At 53.4% G+C, this 21,416-nt stretch overlaps 6 protein-coding genes across 6 annotated transcripts; 3 read left to right on the forward strand and 3 right to left on the reverse strand.

Moving 5' to 3' along the window:
- Window positions 1–3,475: 3,475 nt before the first annotated feature.
- CORC01_01806 (cytochrome P450) lies at window positions 3,476–6,918 on the forward strand (the record flags this gene model as incomplete). The annotated part of the gene is made up of 4 exons (XM_022613460.1): window positions 3,476–3,590; window positions 3,674–3,792; window positions 3,875–5,986; window positions 6,046–6,918. The coding sequence occupies 4 exons, from the start codon at window positions 3,476–3,478 to the stop codon at window positions 6,916–6,918; spliced, it is 3,219 nt and encodes a 1,072-aa protein (XP_022480186.1).
- A 1,796-nt stretch (window positions 6,919–8,714) lies between these two features.
- Window positions 8,715–12,365, forward strand: CORC01_01807 (male sterility protein; the record flags this gene model as incomplete). Its single annotated transcript, XM_022613461.1, has 7 exons — window positions 8,715–9,041; window positions 9,101–9,136; window positions 9,206–9,602; window positions 9,657–9,893; window positions 9,952–10,027; window positions 10,080–10,564; window positions 10,651–12,365. The coding sequence occupies 7 exons, from the start codon at window positions 8,715–8,717 to the stop codon at window positions 12,363–12,365; spliced, it is 3,273 nt and encodes a 1,090-aa protein (XP_022480187.1).
- A 461-nt stretch (window positions 12,366–12,826) lies between these two features.
- Window positions 12,827–14,897, reverse strand: CORC01_01808 (multicopper oxidase; the record flags this gene model as incomplete). Its single annotated transcript, XM_022613462.1, has 5 exons — window positions 12,827–13,261; window positions 13,319–14,303; window positions 14,373–14,454; window positions 14,513–14,591; window positions 14,646–14,897. The coding sequence occupies 5 exons, from the start codon at window positions 14,895–14,897 to the stop codon at window positions 12,827–12,829; spliced, it is 1,833 nt and encodes a 610-aa protein (XP_022480188.1).
- Window positions 14,898–18,504: 3,607 nt separating this feature from the next.
- Window positions 18,505–19,512, reverse strand: CORC01_01809 (uncharacterized protein; the record flags this gene model as incomplete). Its single annotated transcript, XM_022613463.1, has 2 exons — window positions 18,505–18,561; window positions 18,619–19,512. 2 exons carry the CDS (start codon window positions 19,510–19,512, stop codon window positions 18,505–18,507), a joined length of 951 nt encoding a protein of 316 aa, XP_022480189.1.
- Window positions 19,513–19,687: 175 nt separating this feature from the next.
- CORC01_01810 (uncharacterized protein) lies at window positions 19,688–19,834 on the reverse strand (the record flags this gene model as incomplete). Its single annotated transcript, XM_022613464.1, has 1 exon — window positions 19,688–19,834. One exon carries the CDS (start codon window positions 19,832–19,834, stop codon window positions 19,688–19,690), a length of 147 nt encoding a protein of 48 aa, XP_022480190.1.
- A 344-nt stretch (window positions 19,835–20,178) lies between these two features.
- On the forward strand, window positions 20,179–21,342 carry CORC01_01811 (uncharacterized protein; the record flags this gene model as incomplete). Its single annotated transcript, XM_022613465.1, has 2 exons — window positions 20,179–20,668; window positions 20,744–21,342. 2 exons carry the CDS (start codon window positions 20,179–20,181, stop codon window positions 21,340–21,342), a joined length of 1,089 nt encoding a protein of 362 aa, XP_022480191.1.
- Window positions 21,343–21,416: the final 74 nt, after the last annotated feature.

A 21,416-nucleotide genomic window follows, 5' to 3' on the forward strand; every position in this document is an offset into this window, starting at 1 on the left:
TCAAATAAACGACAAGCTCCGGGCTGTGCTCACTGCTCCAAGAACATGAGGAAGCGAAAGTCCGAGTCCCCGGCGAACGCATCCGCCCCCCCCTCCCCCCGAGAAATGCGCGCCCCACATCTTACCGAGGGGTTGTAAGCCGAGGTACCTCGGCTCTTGAGCCCCTTTGGCAGCAGTACATGCGGTACACGCGGTACACGCGAGACGGCTCTCGACAATGTCCAGGCTGGAGATGGGAGATGGTAAACATGAATGAATGCATGCTACAAGTCCTCAACGCTTGGGATTTGAAAATGCGAAAGACATTTGCAAGGGATGGAGCGATGCTGCAATACTCTACGATGGCGTTTGAACAGGCATCGGACCTACCTTGACGAGCAGGATTGAATGGCTGGATTCTTTGGCATGAATCATGATTGATGATCATCATTGCTGGGGACGAGTTGAAAGCAATCTTTGCGTCTATGCAAGAACTTTCCACCATGTCTCTATTGTGTAATCTGAAGATGAGACTTATGAAAAGGACTATGTTAAAGTATATATGCATTAAAAGATTAGGGAATGACTTGCCGGCACCGGTCCGGACGAGCTCTGACGCGATTATCCCTATCGATGGCTCCAAATACAGATACCAGCTCCTCGAGGATATTTCCGTTGACGGCATGATGTCCTTTTGGGCGATTGGGAATCACAACGATAACTTTGGTCGTGGGGGGAGCATCGCTGGGGAAGTGACTGGCAAGAATGTCTTCGTAGCCCAGTGACGAGTGCATGTCAGGAAGATTGAGAAATTATTGTATGAAGCATTCTAGAGCAATCAATTGGCGGGCCCTTCGTTATGTAGTTAGGTCCTAGAATTGTTTCGAAATCGACGAGGTTTTTGTGCCAGTATTTCCAGCAGCATGGCTTTCTCGCATCCACCAGAGGAACATCGCCAATGGTACTAATTATGTATAGGAATGCATGTACAGCAGGTCTGATCTATCCTTCTTGAGCGATACCTCGGTGACGCCGCTGCTTGCCGGATGCGGTTTGCTACCAGAAGACAACGCACTGGCCAAAGCGGAAAGAAAGGCTCAGGCTGCAATGGTGGCCGGTAGTCCATATATGATGATATATACTTTCCCAATCCAACATTGCTAGGACGCAGAAGGTCCAGTTCTGGGCGAGACAGCAGGGTGGTCCTGCGTCGAGCACCCTGAGAACCCTCGCGACTCCCTACCCAGGCGTGATTGCCATGGCGTTCTCAAAGTTTGCGGAAGGGCAATGCCCCCTGACCTTTCTCCGACTGGAAACAGTGCGATGATATATTCGGTCCCGTTCCCCTCCCCATTCGTTTGACCACGGTGGTGTTCTTCCAAGTTCCGTTCCCATCAAAACACTTTGCCTACATTGAAAAGCCCTCAGCCAACATACGCCAACAAGACGAATTCATCAAAATGGGTAAAGGCAAAGGTCCCCAGGGCAAGAAGAAAAATGTCAAGGGACAACGACGATCCAAGTCGGACTCCTCCCAAGATGCCTCGCCCGTTACATCTCCTCCCTCTGGAAGTATGAAGGACTATACCTCCCAGAACATTACAACGAGAGCTTACTACCTCGTATCGAAACTTGGAGGGGTTTGATGAAGGACGTGATGATAGAGGAGCGACTGGGGGAATAAAAGCAAACCGTTGAGCATTCTGAACTCAAGGAACGACCTCTCTCTCTCTCACTCACTCCAGCCTTTCCATCTTCAGAGATGTTCACACACGATTGTCCTTCATGTCGGGCAGATACCATGTGACCTTTTGTACGCTGCCCAGCTTAACAGTTAACGGTTAGGCTCGTGAAAACCATAGTTTTGGTTGGGGCTAATTGTCGATCGGGGAGTCTAAAATATGCAGAGTTTGCTCGTACGGACGGAGGAATGGCTCGTGCATAATCCGTCGAAAGTATGTGAGAGCCTCAGCTTATCAAATGCAAATCACATTTTCAGATTTTGGTCGGCACCTCAGATGTGAGCATTTCGATTGGCCCAGTCAGTATCCTTGGTTTCTTGCCTTCACCCAACGACTGTGCCAGCAAATAAGACAGACGCCCAAAAACTCCCGTCCTGCAGGAGCTGGGAGCTTGGAGCCAAAGGCCGGCGGCGACGTTTCCCAGTGCTTACGTGCCGCCTCCTGGCTGCATGGGCTAGCTTCGTGAACGTACGTATCAGCGCACCGGATCGTACCCTGCCCTGCGCCGCTGCAGTCTTGAACTCTCGGGTTTCAAGTCGTACAATGACACGCCAAGATGGTATTTCCTGCGTCATTGTGTCTCTGTTCCCCGCAAACCATCGCAAGCGAAAACGCACTTACGAAGGGAACACCAGGTTCGCTGACGGACAGCACTCTTTTCATCTATGTCTCGGGCAGACTGTGGTCATCAATGGAAGCCTCGCTGGAACCCGGGGGCTCCAGGATCGACGGCGGAGGGCCGAAGGCGACCTGACTGCCGTTCAAAACCACGGGATCATCCGGAGCGGCAGGGCAAAGATTTCGGTTTGGCCGACGGAGCGGGATGGGGTAACTCGACGGCCGGCAGCTGTCGTCACTGCGCCGTAGACGCACGTAGGCGACGGATCTCGGGACTTGACCCCTGGCAGCCTTGGATCTAGATCCAACGGGTTGGGAGGCCTTGGAGAGGGGGGGGTACCGGGTGCAGGAATGGTCTCATGAACCGGCCACTTCGGCAGGGCTCCTTGGCGATCGTCTAATCATTGAACGGGAGCGCTCTGTAATTCCACGTAATTACCTGCCAAAACAATTTGGACCAAAGATCGCGGGATGAGAATGCCAAATCCGACTCGTTGCAAGGAGAGTGATAGCGACCCCCCCCCTGGCTCACACCGCCCACCAGCAAATGCAACCTCCCAAGGCCCCCTCGATTCGCTGGCAGGTGTCACTGCTTACTTTGCTCGCATTCCACAGGGCACACACAGAACGCCTTCGATGCAAGCAAGTCGGCGCGGATTTGGACTGGCGCCGAATGCCATGTTTCACTAGAGACGGGGGACGGACGGGATGGCCGATCTGGGTAACGGGTTGGCACGAATCCGCACGGTTGCGTTCATCTCGACCATTGACATGGCCGGAATTGGCCCACTTGTCGCCGTGGAAAAGTGGGAAAATGGGAAATCTTTTTTCGGGCATGATATCAGCGTCCATCCTTATGCTCCACGCATGATGATGGGACCGAGGCATATTGCCTGACAAGTCCAGAGATTAGCCACGTACATGTATAGTTAGGGGGGGCAAGAGGGCTCAGTCGAAGTCCGAATATGAATATCATCAGGCCGATATCCCCCCTCTTCTCGCTCGCCTTTGGATCATCACGTAGAAGTGCATTTGGATCCCTCAGTTTGACCGACAACATTCGAGGACCACACAACACACCCTCGACATATAGAACAACCACATAAGAGGCATACGAACGCACAATCACACACACCATGTCAGAAACAGTCCCCATCCCAGAACCCTCTGGGCTGCCGTTTCTCGGCAACATCAACGCGTTCGACCCTGAATTCCCCCTGGGATCCATGATCTCGCTTGCGGATCAGTATGGTGAGATTAGACCCCTGGCTTTTGCGAACCCCCCTTATCTTATCGATGGCAGCACAGCAGCTAACAATGACATGCGCTTCAAGGTGAAATTTACCGGTTGAGATTTCCGGGCCGTTCAGTTGTCCTGGTCTCGACCCGCGAACTGGTGAACGAAACTTGCGATGAGAAGCGGTTCAAGAAGTCTGTGAACCAGGCATTAAGTGTGAGTGAATCGGCCTGAGATGCGCTCATCTCAAACACCCTGTACATACGACGGTAAAGAGCAGGTACTCATCTCCGATTAGCAAGTCAGAGCGGGCGTCCACGATGGACTCTTCACAGCAAAAATGGGCGAGGAGAATTGGGGCATCGCTCACCGTATTCTCATGCCCGCCTTTGGCCCCCTTTCGATTCGCAACATGTATGATGAAATGCACGACATCGCAAGCCAGCTGGCATTAAAGTGGGCGCGTTATGGCCCGGAATCACAAATCATGGTGACGGACGATTTCACGCGGCTGACGCTCGACACATTGGCTCTGTGCTCGATGGGATATCGCTTCAACAGCTACTACTCACCCGTTCTTCACCCGTTCATCGAGGCCATGGGCGAGTTCCTGACGGAGGCTGGCAACAAGTCGCGTCGCCTCCCGCTCCCTGCCATGTTTTACAGCGCAAAGGATCAAAAGTTCCAACAAGACATTGATACCCTTAGAACCACAGCCAGAGAAGTTCTCGAATCAAGAAAGGAGGGGAAGAGCAATCGCCGCGATCTGCTCACTGCGATGCTTGAGGGAGTTGACACAAAGACGGGGAAGAAAATGACGGACGAGAGCATCATGGACAACTTGATCACATTCCTCATTGCGGGCCACGAAACGACATCGGGACTCTTGTCATTCGCTTTCTACCAGCTGCTGAAGCACCCCGAGGCGTACCGGAAGGCCCAGCAGGAGGTCGACGAGGTTGTCGGAAAGGGGCAGATCAAGGTCGACCACCTGTCCAAGCTGCCCTACATCAACGGTGTTCTCCGCGAGACCCTGCGCGTAAACGCAACGATCCCGGTGTTTACCGTCGAGGCCTTTGAGGATACCGTCATCGGTGGCAAGTACGCCGTGGGGGGTGGCGAGACCATCATCAACCTCCTCGCCAAGTCCCACCTCGACCCCGCCGTCTTTGGCGAAGACGCAAACGAATTCAAGCCCGAGCGCATGATGGACGAGAACTTTAACCGCATCACCAAGGAGTTCCCCAATTGTTGGAAGCCGTTTGGCAACGGCATGAGAGGTTGCATCGGCCGCCCCTTTGCCTGGCAAGAGGCCCTTTTGGTCATGGTCATGCTTCTTCAAAACTTCAACTTTGTGCTGGACCCCAACTACTCGTTTGGCATCAAGCAGACCCTCACCATCAAGCCCAAGGACATGCACATGCGCGCCATCCTTCGCGACAACCTTACACCGACGACCCTGGAGCGTCGTCTGGCCGGTCTCGCCGAGCCCGAGAAGCATGCCGAGCAGGCCAAGGCCAACGGAGCCGCCGCCGCCGCCGCCGAGGGCGAGACCGGAATGCCCATGACGATCCTCTACGGATCCAACAGCGGAACCTGCGAGGCCTTGGCGCAGCGTGTTGCCTCCGATGCCGCCTCCCACGGCTTCCGCGCGACCAAAATCGACTGCCTCGACAGCGCCAACGGCAGCCTTCCCACCGATCAGCCTGTTGTGATCATCACGGCATCGTACGAAGGCGAGCCTCCCGACAATGCTGGTCACTTTGTGGCGTGGATCGAGGGGCAGAACAAGGCCAAGACACCGCTCAAGGACGTATCCTACGCCGTCTTCGGCTGCGGCCACAAGGACTGGGTCCAGACGTTCCATCGCGTTCCCAAGTTGGTCGACACCACACTCGCACAGCTCGGTGCGACTCGCCTGGCCGATCTCGGTCTGACGGATGTCTCGAGCGGCGAGGTCTTTACCAACTTTGAGTCATGGGAGGACGACGTCCTCTGGCCCTCGTTGGCGAACAAGTATAAGACGACCTCTGCCGACGACAGCAAGACAAAGGGCGTGGGCGTCGTCATCAGCAACCCCAGGACCTCGACCCTGCGCCAGGACGTCAAGGAGGCCACCGTCACCAAGACTGCGACGCTGACCAAGGGCAGTGACCCCAAGAGCATCAAGAAGCACATCGAGATCAAGCTTCCCGAGGGCATGACGTACTCTGCGGGCGACTACCTTGCCGTTCTGCCCATCAACCCCAAGGAGACTGTGCACCGCGCCATGCGTCGCTTCCACATTGCCCGCGACGCCCACCTCAGCATCAAGACCGACGGACCTACCTCTCTCCCGGTTGACACCTCGGTGCCCGCCAACGATCTCTTGAGCTCTTATGTTGAGCTTTCGCAGCCGGCTACCAGGAGGGTAAGCAAACTTCCTTTTTTTTTCGCTTGCACTGCATGTCAGTATTAACAGTCCTGTAGAACCTCCTTGCTCTGGCAGAACACGCAAAGGACGAGTCGACCAAGGTCGAACTCAACCGCCTCTCCGGGGATGCCTACGCAGACGAGATCAGCGGCAAGCGCGCTTCTGTCCTCGACCTGCTCGAGCGCCATCCCTCGATCGACTTGCCCATCGGTGTCTTCCTGTCCATGATGCCGCCGATGCGCGTCAGACAGTACTCCATCTCCTCGTCGCCCATGGCGTACCCCAACAACGTCACCCTGACCTTCTCCGTCCTCAACGAGCCCTCGCTCTCGGGCCAAGGTCCCTACATCGGCGTCGCCTCGTCCTACCTCGACTCCCTCGCCGAGGGCGACAGCCTCCACGTCTCCATCCGCCCCTCCCACGCCGCCTTCAGCCTCCCCTCGGACGCGGAACACACGCCCATGGTCTGCGTGGCGGCGGGCACCGGTCTCGCCCCCTTCCGCGGCTTCATCCAGGAGCGCGCCACCATGCTCGCGGCCGGCCGCACCCTCGCGCCCGCGCTGCTCTTCTTTGGCTGCCGCTCGCCTGAGCAGGATGACTTGTACCGCGACGAGTTTGACAAGTGGGAGGAAATCGGTGCCGTCTCTGTCCGGCGCGCCTACAGCCGCGACAGTGAGAAGAGCGAAGGATGTAAGCACGTGCAGGACCGCATGTGGCGGGACCGCGAGGAGCTCGTGAGCCTGTGGAAGAAGGGGGCCAAGGGGTACGTTTGTGGCTCCCGCGGCGTGGCTGAGGCTGCCAAGGAGACGATTATCAAGATCAAGGTTGAGATGGAGAAGGCCAAGGGTGAGGCGACGGATGAAGAGAGCGTGAAGGAGTGGTTTGAGGCACAGAGGAATATTCGCTACGTGACGGATGTGTTTGATTAGGTTGTGGGAAAGACTTTGGTTACCTCGTCATTATGAAATGGGATAGGAGTTGGCAGGGTTTAGTCATGAGCATGCATGCAATACCAGGCGGCACAAATAAATTGATTACCTCCAAAAAGCGATTTAGTACATAAAAGTAGCCTCTAGATCAAAAAGTCTTAGCCTCGGTTGTTTCTGCTGGGGCCACAGCAGTCTATATCTGAGCATCTACGAAGTTAGCGTTAAAGCTAACGTGATTCTCAAGGTTTCTGCCTCCGCAAACTCGTTTCGGCTCCTTGTCCAAAGCCAAAGGACACACAGGTTCATTACGTTCTTGGGAAGCGGCGCGTCCCCGTTGACCGGCGGGACGGAGCTCGCGCTCCACTTCCTCCGATGGACAGTTCAGTGGAATGATTTTTGACTTTGGCTATTGAACTCAAAACAGGTGCCGAAAGTCCGGGCGAATTGGCGATGAGAAATGTTGAATGCGGGGGGGGGGGGTTCTTGCAAGTGCCGAAGCCGTCTGGCAGTCTGCCTGGGGGTTCTCTCTGTATATTAATAGTCTAGCGGCCATTTTCATATATTCCCTGGGAGCTTGGATCCCGCGGCAGTGTTCTCGCTCGGGACAAGTAACCGATTCCATTGTCACACTCGACGTCACCCAAGTGTGTCAAGGATGATGGAGGTATACGCAGGTTACACCGCAGACCTAGCGCTTTCTCATGCTTCCAAGAACGTACGACAGTCTGTCCCCTAGCTCTACGTGCCTTTGAAAGTTATCAGCGTCACCTTTACTGCTAACCTCTACATATACTGCCTACCAGCCTTGATTCGAAACCTTCGCTGCGCAGTGTCTTGTAGGGGTTAGAAGCTATGGCCAATATATTGAGCTTCCCCGCACGAGAAATTGTTCAATACCGAGGCATTGGGGAGAACTCGAGCGAGTCAGTACCTCAGACGAAACACCGTGGTCACTCACCTTGTCCAGCTACATCATCAATTCATCACAGGTGAGCCAAACTCGGCCTGAGGATTCGCGCCGGTGTGTAGTTTCGGCATCTCTGATATCTCAGAGCTTGGGAAGCTGCCATCTTGTGTTTGAAGTTTACATGGGTGAAAAGGCTATACGAGACCACCGAGTCGGTACTAACGACAGTTGGACTATCGGTCATGGTAGTCTGAGTCCGTGAGTAGCTTGGCTAGAATAGGAGACAGTTACCTGGACCGCTACCAGAGGTTCTAAAACGCTCGGTATGATATGCGCTAAGTACAACAAGCTTTGTTAATAAATATCCATAACACTATTGCGGCCTCAAATGCGGACACAAACAAACTCATGAGGACTGTAGGGGTGCCACCTGTTTCTATTCTCTTCTCTTGTGAACCTTTTCACGGGGACGGCCTATGAGACGAGATGACGCGATGCCAGGTTACATCTCGGCACCGAATATCCAAAGCTTATGCGTTCACGGTTCCAGAAATGTTATTCCCATCGACAGCCTAACCCTGCATTCGCGCTCGTAAGCGGCCGAAACGGAAAGTCTGATCATAACTCCCACAACCGAGGCAGCCGCCGGTATAACTCTGTAACATCCACAACACGTTATTCGCACAACAGCAGAGAGATCATCCCAAAAGATGAACTCTCGCGGCTTTAAAGTCTCTTCGTTATTTCCCCTCAAATTGCTTAGAAATGCCGCGATTCGTCACGTGTCGTCTCAGCTTTCAGCCGCAACCGAGGGATTGGGAACAGTATATGAAAGCGCTTTGGTCTGCTCCACTTGAGGGTTAAGCGTTGGTGGCGAGTCTTTGAAGCTATGATACACCCATACTTATCCTCATCGACAAAAATAACCATGGCCACAACTACTGTACAAGCCACGGGCCCTAGCACTCCGTCCGTTTGTGGGCAGCGAACGTTTCCGTCCATCATTGACGAGAGAGCTGCCCACCAACCCAACCGAACGTGTTTCTCAACGCCACGCACGTCGGACCCCCGCGATGGGTGGAGAGATGTTACCTATAAAGAATTTGCGAATGCTGTCAACTACACCGCTCGCTTCATTCTGGACAACTACGGAGTTCCTGCTCCCAATACGTTTCCTACCATTGCCTACATAGGCCCCAACGATGCTAGATATTGTGTACGTTGGCCAAAGAGGACTGTCTCTACACCAATCCTTACCTACTAACAAATCACCAGATCATGACTGTCGCCGCTATCAAGGCAGGATACAAGGTTAGTGCAGCTCCCCCTGACTAACTAATTCTATAACCTCAAAAATACCCGCTTACTTCTCCGACACAGGCCCTATTCGTGTCTCCCAGAAACCCTCTCGAAGCACAGTTGAACTTGTTCAAATTGTCCGATTGCCAGTTGGTGGCACGCCCACCATCACACCAGTCAGTTGTCGACTTTTGGGTGCGACACTGGGACATGCGGCAGGTGGAAATCGAGCCTCTGCACGACATTTTGTCAAAGCCGCAAGTGCCGAACGTACCATACACAAAAACCGCAGCGGAAGCAGACTGGGATCCTTTTCTTGTCCTCCACACCAGCGGTAGTACAGGTCTTCCAAAGCCGATTGTTTTGAAGCATGGCTCCATTGCTTTGACGGATGCGCAGCACCTGTTCCCCGAGTGGAACGGCACAATCCCCATTGCAAAAGCAATGGAGACGTTGGCAGAGACACATTTTAGCCCAAGTGAGTACTGGTAACTGATGAAACAACCGGCTTGAGCTTGGCTTACAAGACCAGTGCCGCTTTACCATGCGGGAGGTATTTATGGGTTCATTGGGACGGCAGTTCTCAGCAACAGAACTATAGTCTTCCCCTTCCCCGACCGTCCGCTTACCCCCGACCTCACCATTGAGATTCTCCAGGCCACAGGTGCAAAGAGCGCTTCGCTGCTACCTTCTCTTCTGGAGGAAATGTGCCTTCGGCCTGACCATATCGCGGTCTTGAAGCGGCTGAACTTTGTTGGGTTTGGCGGCGGTGAGTGTCAATCTGTGTGAGTAAATCTTGTATGGCGTGGCAGCTGACGATACTCTAGGTCCTCTCAACAAAGAGGCTGGTGATATTCTATGCAGGAATGGCGTGACCTTGCTCAACATTATCGGTGCTACTGAGTACGTTTTCACTGCTGTCGACCGAGCGAACTTTTCATGCTGAAGTTTCCAGGACACTACCTTTCTGCATCTATCACCAGAAGAACCAGGAGCTCTGGCAATACTTTATCTACAACGAGGAACTCTCTGGCCTCGAATTTCGAAAGGCAACATCAGACGAAGACGTTTATGAAATGATTATCACTAGGAAGTCGAAGCAAATTCCTGTTCAAGGCATTTTCTACACCTTCCCCGACAGAGAGGAGTACGCAACCAGCGACTTGTACAAGCCTCATCCGTCGCTGCCGCATCACTGGAAATTCCATGGCCGAGCCGACAACATCATCAACCTCTCCAATGGCGAGAAACTAAACCCAGTCAAGATGGAGGAAATCATTGCCGGAAACCCTGATGTGAAGGCTGCTCTCATCGTGGGAACTCAGAAATTTCAGCCAGCTTTGATTATCGAGCCTTTTGTGCAGCCCAAGACTGACGAGGAGATTGACGACTTGATTGAACGCGTCATGCCGCAAGTTGCCGAGGCTAACGAGACCATTGGTAAGTATACTGACATACCCAAACTGAAGTCGAATACATACATCCCTCGCTTTGGGGCAACATAGTGCTGACACGGAAACTTGAAGCAACGCACGGTCGAATTGTTCGGCACTTGATCACAGTGTCCAATCCGGCGAAGCCCTTCCTGATGGCAGACAAGGGCACCCTCAAGAGATCGGCGACAATCAAGCTTTACGCCGATGAGATTGAGGAGCTCTACGCTAATCCGAGAGAGGTTCCCCTCTTCAAAGTGCCGCGCCTCGACCTGGGGTCCCAAGCCGCCCTCAGCAGGTCGATCGAGAAGCTTCTCCGCGAGCACCTGGGTGTTCCTCACTTGGAGTCCAACGTTGACTTTTTCGCGGCTGGCATGGACTCATTGCAAATCATTGCCGCCGCTCGTTCTATCACTGCGAGTCTCCGGGCTACTCATAAGCGCTACAGCAGCACAACTATTGAGGCTCGCGATATGTACACCCACGTAACTCCCCACCAGCTCGCCGGCCACATTTTGCAATCTAGCAAGGGCAAGCCCGAAGGAGATGCTACCAGTGGTGACAGTCAGAACCTGAAAGCGATGGACAGACTGTATCAGAAGATGTCAAAGGACCTGATTCACGCCAAACCTGGGCGCCCAGAGCCAGCGAAGGAGCAGCAGACCGTCATTCTCACCGGATCGACCGGGAACATGGGCTGCTACCTACTCAATGAGTTGATCCACAACCCGCACATCAAGAAAATCATCTGCTTCAACAGATCAAATGACGGTGGTGCCGGAAAGCAGGCCAATGCCATGAAGGAACGTGGTCTAGCACAGCCAGAGAAGAGCGGCAAGGTCGAATTCTTCCATACCAACCTGTCACAACCTAATATGGGTTTGTCTCAAGAGGTTTACTCGCGTTTGCTCAAAGAGACGGATCGCATCGTTCACAATGCTTGGGCAGTCAACTTCAATATGCCTCTCGACGCCTTCGAGCCGCACATCAAAGGGTGTCGCAATCTGGCCGATTTCGCCGCCACGACGGATAAGCGTGTGTTTATCATATTCGTGTCAACCATCGGTACCACCACCAACTGGCACCCAAATCGCGGCCCCGTGCCGGAGAAGTCCTTGCGGGAATATGCTGTTTCGGGTCTCGGATACGGCCAGGGCAAGCTCATCTCCAGCTTGGTCCTCGAGGATGCCGCAAAGGTCGGTGACTTCCCTCTGGCGATCATCCGTGTTGGTCAGATTGCTGGGCCTCTCGCCGACCGGGGCATGTGGAGTCGCCAAGAGTGGCTACCCTCCATCATCGCGAGCAGTCTCGTGCTCAAGGCGTTGCCGAGACACCTGTGTGGCATGAATACGACCTCATGGGTCCCGGTGGAGATCATGTCGAGAACGATTCTGGATATTGGCGGCCTGACCGAGGAGTCGAGGGACTACCACGAGGGATACTTCCACGGCAGCAACCCGTCCATCACAACGTTTGGTAAGCTGATCCCGGCCATTCAGCAGTACTATGGAAAGCACAAACTGCCTGAACTCGTCAGCTTCAAAGAATGGGTTGAGAGGTTGGAGGCAAGCCGCACGGCGCATGGAGCGCTTGGTGCCGACCGTAACCCAGGCCTGAAGCTGGTGGATTTCTACAAAGAAACTGCTACTGTAGGGGAGGACATACCAAACACTAGGACGCATGATACTACGAGAACGGCAGCTTGTAGCCCGGCGCTGCGCTCTGCTGGGCCTGTGACACCGGAATTGATGGCCCATTGGTGTAGGCAGTGGAATTTTGAGAGCCCGGCTCGCGTCGGTCGTTTGTAAATATCTAGATTTTGGTTTAGATTGTACTTCACAAACTGAACCTTCAATGTTTGTTACGGTGGAAACATATCGATTCGAATTAACCAGATCCCCTTCCAATTGACCGCAATACTCGGTAACATAAGCGACGTGGGTGTGTGTGATTGCCCGCTCGAAAGCGTGGCAGACTGAATAAGTATGATGTCTTTTTACGTTGGACTACCACCTTTGCCCGCTTCTAGCGGAGATTCTGTCAATGATGATCAAGAACTTGAAGATGTCTTTAGTTAATGATGGTTGACGGTGATTAGCATGAATGTTATTTCTATCTATAATGCTTCTCCTATCCTTCAGTCATGACCATGCTCCGACCGCTAACACCACTCAATTTCCCACAAATAACCCAACAGACAAACGATTAAACAAAACGTCAACAACAATCTTCTGGTGACCCTCATGATGGAAAGAAATCCTGTGAGCCCTTACATCTTCAACTTACGAAGACCAGAATCGCTCTGGGCATAAGGAGCCTTCTTCGAGTACGTGTTCCACTGGTCACACATGTCGTCCATATCCTTAGTCTTGACAGTGCTGAGGATATTTTCGGTTTGCTCGAGGAACTGGACACTCAGACCCTGGCTGACGTGCCACGCAATGTGGCAATGGAAGAGCCACGCGCCGGGATTATCCGTCTTGAAGGCGACCACGAGCCAGCCTCTGCCGGGCAGAGTGGTGACGTCGCGTCTAGTCGGGTTCTTGAAATTGAGCTTGGAGGTGTCGGTCTGCGCGTTGAAGCGGACACCGTCGCCGCGACCGCTGGAGGCCGGCTCGGAGTGGCCCAGAATGTAGAAATCGTGGCCGTGCAGATGCATAGGGTGAGGGGCGGGGAACAAGTTCTCAACGACCCAGAACGCCCACTGCGATTCTTTTGTCAGCTAACGAATTTCCTGCTTCGTGGTCTTGGGGAAACTTACAGTGTTGTCGCTGGGGATCTCAAAGACGTTGTACTGGTCGGGGTAGTCGCTACTGTTCTTGGCGAGGTACGACAGCGTCGGCTGGTCCCAGTCGATGTCCATGTTCTGGCCGTTGACCTTCCAGAAAACTTGTTGTGTACCAGTCGTCCTGCTAGTATCCACAGTGATGTCAAGAGTATCGTCCTGAGTCTTGGAGAAGGATGTGGAGTTGACGTCGACGCTGTAGATGGGCTCGTAATCCGTCTTATCTTGACACTGGGCATCGGTGGGCGCCTTGCCGGCATCCTTGGGCATGAGACCACTTGCCGCACCCTCGTACTGGAAGATTGCCGCGGGCTTATTCATGTTGGACGTCCCGCAAAGTCTGTTGGACGGGAACGAGACGTTGAACCAATACGCTTTGGTGGCGTCCTGGTCAGCGTCGATGATCACGTCGTAGCGCTGACCGACGGTCAGGTAGAGTGAATCCGTGTCAAAGGGTTTAACGGGCACAAAGTCGGTTCCCGTCACGGTCATCTTGTGGCCGACAAGGGACACAGTAAAGGTGTTGTCGACGGACATGTTGACGAGGCGGATCTTGTGGGACTTGCCCTTCTGCAGCGTCACACGCGAGTAATTGCCACCGCCGTTCTTGTTGATGTTGGTGCCGTTGAAGAGGATGTTATCGCTGGCGGGGACGGCGGCAGGGGCAGTGAAGGTGGAACGGATCTCGTCGGCGGACTTGTAGTACCAATCCGTAATGGAGTAGGTACCGAGGTCCTCATCGTAGTTCTTGGAGGTAGGGCCGTCGATCTGAATGGTACCTGCAATACCGTTCGCGTACTGGTCGGAGAAATGCGAGTGGTACCATGAAGAGCCATACTGCTCGGCACGCCACTCGTACGTCTTGCTGGCTCCTGGTGGGATGGGGCACTCGGTGATACCGTTAACGCCATCGTTCACGTTGTTGTTCAATTGTCTCACGCCGTGCCAATGCATTGAGGTGCTGTGGTAGTATTAGTGATTGGAGATCCAAGAGACATCTACAGGCATGATTGTGGCTGTTGTTACTCACCCGTTCGTCCTCAAGTTGTTCACGACTCTGACCTTGATATTATCACCCCAATTTGCCTGGATGTTGGGGCCAGGGAAGCCACCTGTGGATCTATGCATCAGAGCAAGATCCTGAAGCATATGAGAGATACATTAGCTTACCATTGATCAACATCGCAGTGTTCTTAGCCATGCCATCTTGGCCTGTGAAAGTTGTGTGCTCGGTGAGAACCAAATCATACTACACAAGTTGTCAGTGCCGAGGTAGATCCTCATTGCCATTGCGCCAACCAACCTCTCTGGTCACCCCAGTGTCCGGGATAGTCTCCTCATAAGCAGTATTGATATCAAATCCCTCGACCCAGCACTGTCTGTTATCGGGGGTATTGCAAGACTTGGCGCCCTGGTTGGAGTCCGCGGGGCTTGACTGGCTAGGTTGCGCGCTGTCTTGTCTCCTTGAGACGCCAGTGTTGGAAGCAGGCGAGGGGACGGCTGCTGCAAGGCCGTAGAGGAAGAAGAGCACGCTATTAGAGAGAGTCGACCTCATCTTGGCGATTGTTACCTCGGGCGTACGGCAAGGGCTATCCGAGTATGATTGTTGGTTGAAGTACCCTGTTATAGAAGTCAATATACGAACAACATTTTTTAACACGGGAACAGGCTTCAAGTTAAGACCACTTACCTCAACCACTCAGTATTGATCCTTGAATAACAACCTCTTACGTTCTTCGGTACAACGAAAGAAAAAGAGATGGAAGCGAACCAGTGACGAGAACTTCCAGAATCTAAACCTCAACGGTCGACCCAACCTTTAGATAAGGTGGGAAACCTCTGGAATATGGCCACCGCGCGATTAACCTCAAAAAAAAAAGCACGGTGCTGTCGTTCGGGAATGAACCGTGATCTAGCCTTTTCGGTCGAGCGTTGCGAAAGGAACTGGTGGATTTTGCGCCGCAGGAGGAGGAGCTCGTTTATACGCCCCACGTACCAACCAGAGATCTTTATACCAAGACGGCGACCAAGACGGCGGGTTAGTTTCAATATCTTTGGGCTGAGAGAGGCAAGATGAGATGATGTTCCAAACAGTCTGAGTGGGAGTGAGCGTGTGGTTGCTGCGGTGGTGGTCCCGACAGTCGGTCCCGGTACCAAGCGTTTTCGTTTCCGCCGCCCTAATGGGCGGTTATCACGAGTGTCAGAAGAAGCCCGAGTGGGTAACTCTGTATGTTCGCTTCTACCCGGCCGCCGGAACCATGGCCCGCCCCTTGTGCTGAGTATGCGAAGGGCCAGTTCAGACTAGGGTTAGGCTGCAAGGCGAGAGGCAATCTTCGTTGTGAGGCAGTATGGGGGGGTTGAGTACGGCCGCCACCATGCAGCTCTCGGGCGGCTTTCGGGTTCGTATGACTTCCCGTTGTAACCAAGGGTATATCGGCATCAGAAGAAGACAGCCGCGTCTGCTGAGACGGAGGAGCCTGTTGCATGATGATTCATCAGGAGTGAAAGCCACATTCCTTCCTCAGCTGGCGCCTCTAAGCGCCGTAGGATGTTTCGCGACATCTCGACTGTAGTTAAATCATGCGCTTCAAAGGTGAACTCTGTATGATATTGCTAGCCGGTTGATCCTACCCCGGGATTTCCAAACTCGCCACGAGCTAGACCCGTCTTCCCGTGTGGCGATTCTGTCTTCAGGACCTCATGCGCTTCTCCAGACCATAGTGTCGATTCGTTGACGCAGCGGTCGTCTTCGGCCGTGTCTTGGCTCTGCGTAAGCAAAGCGTATCTTGCGTTTGGCAGCAAAGGTCTGAGCAGTGTGGCTATACCTGTATCAAAATCACCACATTCAATTTGGCGCTCGGCCACCGGCAAGCGGCAAGCTGCACATGTCGCCGCTATGTCCTTCTGTTTCCCCCACGAACATATCACCTTGGAAGGCTGAAGCTCGAAGCTGGGCACAGTGCCTCTCTCGGTCGGCGCATGTGGCGCGGTTGATGGGTGTTTAAAAAAATGACCGTGCGGTTGTATGAGAAGGACAGCTGAGGTTAGGGATCGAAAACTTTGAAGGATTTCATCTTCTGCCCGAGGATCGAACCAAACGACTCAAACGACCCTGTTCGATAAAACGGGTAAGCGATTCTTTCCCTCGCCACTCTTTGTGAGTACTCGGCCAAGAGACGTGCTGGTGTCAAATCTGGCGTGAACCGTGTTTCTGGCACACGTAAGATGAGCGTTGCACACATTCCGAAAAGTCCCGTCGCTGTCTCCGGTGTCTTTACTGTAGATTTTACTGTGGCGGCAGCGGGCAAATATATCGAAAGATCAAGTCGAACCCGCAGCCAAGATGCGCGCGCCTACCTAGAGTGGGTTGAACCGCCAAGTCGGCGAGAAGGAGGCAAAGATGAAGCAGGAGGCCCGACACCACCATTTACCAGCAATTCCACGCTTGTACCTGTTTCAAGGTCAGTGAGGGGGTCTCTTTTGAGTCCGAGAGACTTCACTCTCTGGGAGATGACTATTGAATGCCTGTCCTTGGCTAGATGGAGACATGAGATGAACCCCCGGAAGGGCTGGAGGACGGTCAGTGGTGGTGCAACAGCCAACGCAGAAAGTTTGAGGAGACAAGGTACACTTGTGTTCTAAGGCCTTCAGGTCAAGAGTTTTACGAATCGTCAAAAGAGTCGAAGCATGGTCAGTGATGGCATCATTTTGATGAGAACAGACATAGAGAGGTTAGCACTTTGAAAAGGCCCTTGATATGGACCGAGTGAGCGTAGTATAGAGAGAGCGCAGGAACACTTGAGACCCAAGAGATAAAAAGGCAAAAAAATCAAAAGGAAGGATAGCACAACCTGGTTTCGATCCAGGGACCTCTGGGTTATGAGCCCAGCGCTCTACCCCTGAGCTATTGTGCTTGATGATGGGTAATGATTGATGTTCGGGACTGCCATACAAGCAGTTCATTAGGGTTGTGAATCTGTGTATCGTTATCCGTGATTCAAGATGTCTTTCGTTTTGTGTGCTTGTGGATGCCGCTTGTGGGTCGTTGGTAAGTGCACGATTCTGCCCCAGTCATCAGGGCAGAAGGAAATTGGCCTCAGATAGTGGAAAGCTCGCAGTAACATGCATGTGGCACATGTGTGAGAGAGGCCTGCACAGCCCAAATTAGCTCTGTCTTAGGGTTACATAATTTTCAAACATTGCTGCGCTCGAAAAAAAAAAAAGATCAAACTGAGCTCGAGCAATTCAGCGCCATCTGCTGCCTCCCTCTCAGTAATCCGGCCATGGCAAAATGGAACAAGTGCGGAATTCGGCTCCGCGAGTGGATCTGCTTCCGGCACTGTGGATCTCCCCGACCCGCACAAACACCGGGCTTCCGGTAATCTCTGATAGGCTCGGGTAATATGGTTGTGGCTTTGGAGGAGAGAAGAAGTCTTTTGCCATCTCCACTTCACGTAATCCGACGCCGTCATTCGATTCGTGCGCTGTTACGACGCCGCTGCTCATACATGTCAAGAGAAAATTCGGGACATGGTCACAGGCTGTGAGAGACAGGGGGACGTGATCGTTGAAGCAGATCCCTGGCTGAATGGACGGAGAGATGGCGATGGAAATAGCCAAGCCACTACTTGCACATGGACGGGTTAAAGGAAGTTTTTTGACTCAAAAATGAGACAACCGTTTCTTGAATCATGCATCCCGCAGCATCGGAAAAGACTACAACCAAGCGATGCGTCCAATGGCGTGGGTAAGATCAGACATGTGCAAGAACTACAGCGCGTGGCATCGTGGCATGAGGTGAGACTGTATTAAACGCATCTCGATTAAATGAAAGTGGACACTCCTTGGCTCACGTCAGCAGGCGAGGGTCAATTGTCATAAGGGTCAAATGTTCTTGCGCTGCAATAATTTCTTCGGGGCGCTAGTCTAAAAATGAAAATCTAAACTCCTTGACCTCGAGTACTCTTGGGTGACTCGCGAAGGCTTCTCTTGGCCTTGTTTTTGATCTCATTCGCACACAAAGACCGCTCTGATGTATCCGTCAAATATCCCGTTAAAACGCCTTGCCTCTGGCGACGAAAACAGTGCCCCAGGGCGTATATGCCAAAAAAGTCCCATCTCATTTCGTACCGGTCGTAACATGACAAACTAGAAGGGTGTCTCTACCATTTGATAACCTTGGAGGGGAAGTACTCATCAATGAGCTCCATGTAGTAGGGCTGTCAAACTGTTAGTCTCATGATCAGGTCAATGTCTGGTAATCCTGAAAGACGTACCTTGAGCTCCTCAACGGTGGGGGCGTCATCGGACTTGCTGTACAAATCGTAGGGGTTGAAAGCAAGGACAGCCTTGAGGAGGTCCTCATCACCCTCCTTCATGAACTCGCGGTAGGCGCCCTCACGGTGCCAGGGGTAGAAGGAGTGGTAGCGGATCATAGCGAGGGCCTCACGGGGAAGCTTGGACTGCTCTTTGCAGACGGTGTACATGTACTCGTCGTGACCCCAAGAGATCATCAGGTTCTCGATACCGCAGCCGGGTTTGTAGATGCCGTTCTTGGTGCTGTAGACGGGGTGAGTGTTGTCGGGGTTGCCCTCAAAGGTGGTGGGGAGGACGATGCGGTTGTCAAAGGCGCATCCGACGGGGAAGGTGTCGCCGACAACATCCCACTGGCCCTCGGCACCGTAGAAGAAGAGGAGCTTGCCGAGATCGTGGATCAGGCCGGTGAGCTGCATCCAGCGGGGCTTGCCGTCACGGCGCATAGCCTCGGCGGTCTGGAGCAAGTGCTGGATCTGGGACAGCTCGGTGTCGGGGTCCGAGTTGTCGATGAGGGTGTTGAGCTTCTCCATGGCCTCCCAGATGGTCATCTCATCGCGGCAGGGCTTCTTGCCGGTGAGGTCGATGGCAAACTTCTCGCGGGCAGCGAGGTTGTACTCGACAGTCTGCTTCTCATGCTGCTCCTTGTAAAAGGTCTTGACGCGATCGCAAGCATCCTCGTACTGGCGGAAGGCGGTCTTGTCCTTGTCTTGGTCGAACCTGGACTCGCCTTCGTAGTCCTCCTGTGCCTTGTTGTACTGGTCTTTGAGGATGTTGACCTCCTCGACAAAGTCAGTGGTCTCTTCGAGGGCGTGACCGTCGGTCCGGATGTAAGGGGCGGCGACAGCAGCTGCCATTGTGACGGTAATTCAAGAAGTCAAAAAAGAAAATTTGGTACAAGAGGTCTTGGAGGGATTACGCTCTATATTGCAAAAGAGACGATGGCTGTTCTTTCAAGGGGTATCACTCGAATGCTAGAGACTGGTATGATGATGAGCAAGAAGACCAGAGACAAATCTCTGGAGACAGTCTTTAAATATGTTGTTGAAGACGAGACCACACCAGATGGTCATGGAGGGCGGGAAGGTGATGGAGGAGTAGGACGGGGAAAAACTCGGACATGGCGAGGAACTTGTTGTCGCCCGCCAGGCGCGGTATGCCGGCGAGGTACCTCGTCATGGCAGCGCCGGGCGTGGGCAAATGCTAACTTGGACAAGCAGCCCGAATTGACGTTTTGCCGTCACGGTCGTCATCCACATGGCCTTGTCTTACTTGTGCAGAGTGTGCCCCGTGGAGGGTGGTTGTTATCCAGATGGAGCAGGAAAGACGGGGCGAGAGTTCAGATCTGTGGAGAGCTTTGGAAAGTTGCGACATTGCGATGGGATGAGTGAGGGGATTCCAGGTTTTGCACCGTGGGAAGAGGAGAAAATCGCCGAATTCTTTCTGGGAGGGGGCCCACCAATTTGGGCAGATGGACCCACCCGGTCAAGGTCGGGTCCAAAAGGGCTATTAGTCCCGGTCACATGATCTCCCATGACTCTGTGACCTATCGCCTAGTCCTGATTGGGACACACTGGAGAGTCGTGCAAGTCGTCGGAATTTCCAGACTTTTACCTCTGAGCGACTCTCTCCAACAACGGCAAAGAATCCCGAGATCCACGGTGGCCATCCTTGTTAGTCCAACGCTTCTTCCACACCTTCATCTTCATACCGCTTGCCAACTCTACGACTCCACGCCAAGCGCATCCCTGGATGGCCAGAAACGTTGCAACGTGACGGCACCCTGCGTCTCTGCCACTCTTGGTTTCTTCCGGCGGCAAAGCTTAAACCCTTTTCCCCTGGTCACATCCGTACCTCGAACGCCTCTGGCCCCGCCGCCTTCACCATGGGATTTGCAAACTATTTTTGATTATTTCCTCTTTTGGCACTTGGCTGCCACCCAGAGCTCGACGCCCCTTGCCAACGCCAACCGACGCCATTCCCGCTCAATGCAGGACGTCTCCATCCCCGCGGGTTCGTCTCTGTTTAAAGTAATGGCCTCCCACTGATTGGATATAGTACAGATGCCAGAGGGGGGTCCCTTGCTAGACCTCCCCTCACCGTCCACTGCGTCCCGGCCTTCTCCCGAGATTCTTGGCTTCGGGGCCTTCGATTCGCCCAGAACGAACAGGTCTGACATCAATCTTGGCCACGAGCTGCTGGCTTACCCATGCTTCCCAAGCAACCCCGCGGGATCTGGATGGTCCCTACGTGTTCCAGCATGCCACGGCAGCTGCCAGTTTCAAGCTCAGACCATCAGGCATACACGACGCTCTTCCAAATGGAACGCCGTCTGCGGGGAGCCCGTGAGCATTACCAAGTTCAGCATCAGGCGTCCGCGATATCAAAGTTGCCAGCAAGCCGCGGACCATGTGGAACCAACGAAATGGAATCGCGAAATGTGTCCGATTGCTTTCAGCCTGGATCGCATGCTACTGTCCCAGCCAAGCCAAGCCAGCCAGATCCCGCCGCCACAAACACGGCATCTACACTATCAAGTCGGGTATTCACAGATCGTAAACCGAGCGAAATCCAAGTCCGGAGGACGTGTTCAGTCCAGCCCCATGCACCGAGTCTATCGTGATCCATATCCAATCCTGGTGAGAGGCGACCCCTCTCGTGTGTCTCGCCAGCAGGACTTATCGTAATCCAATCACGTAGGCCTTGATCAAACGTCTTTTCGACGACAGGCCTGCCAGTCCACTTCGCCTACGCGTGTCTC

Source organism: Colletotrichum orchidophilum, assembly GCF_001831195.1.
Source record: "Colletotrichum orchidophilum strain IMI 309357 chromosome Unknown Scaffold_9.1, whole genome shotgun sequence".
NCBI lineage: Eukaryota > Fungi > Ascomycota > Sordariomycetes > Glomerellales > Glomerellaceae > Colletotrichum > Colletotrichum orchidophilum.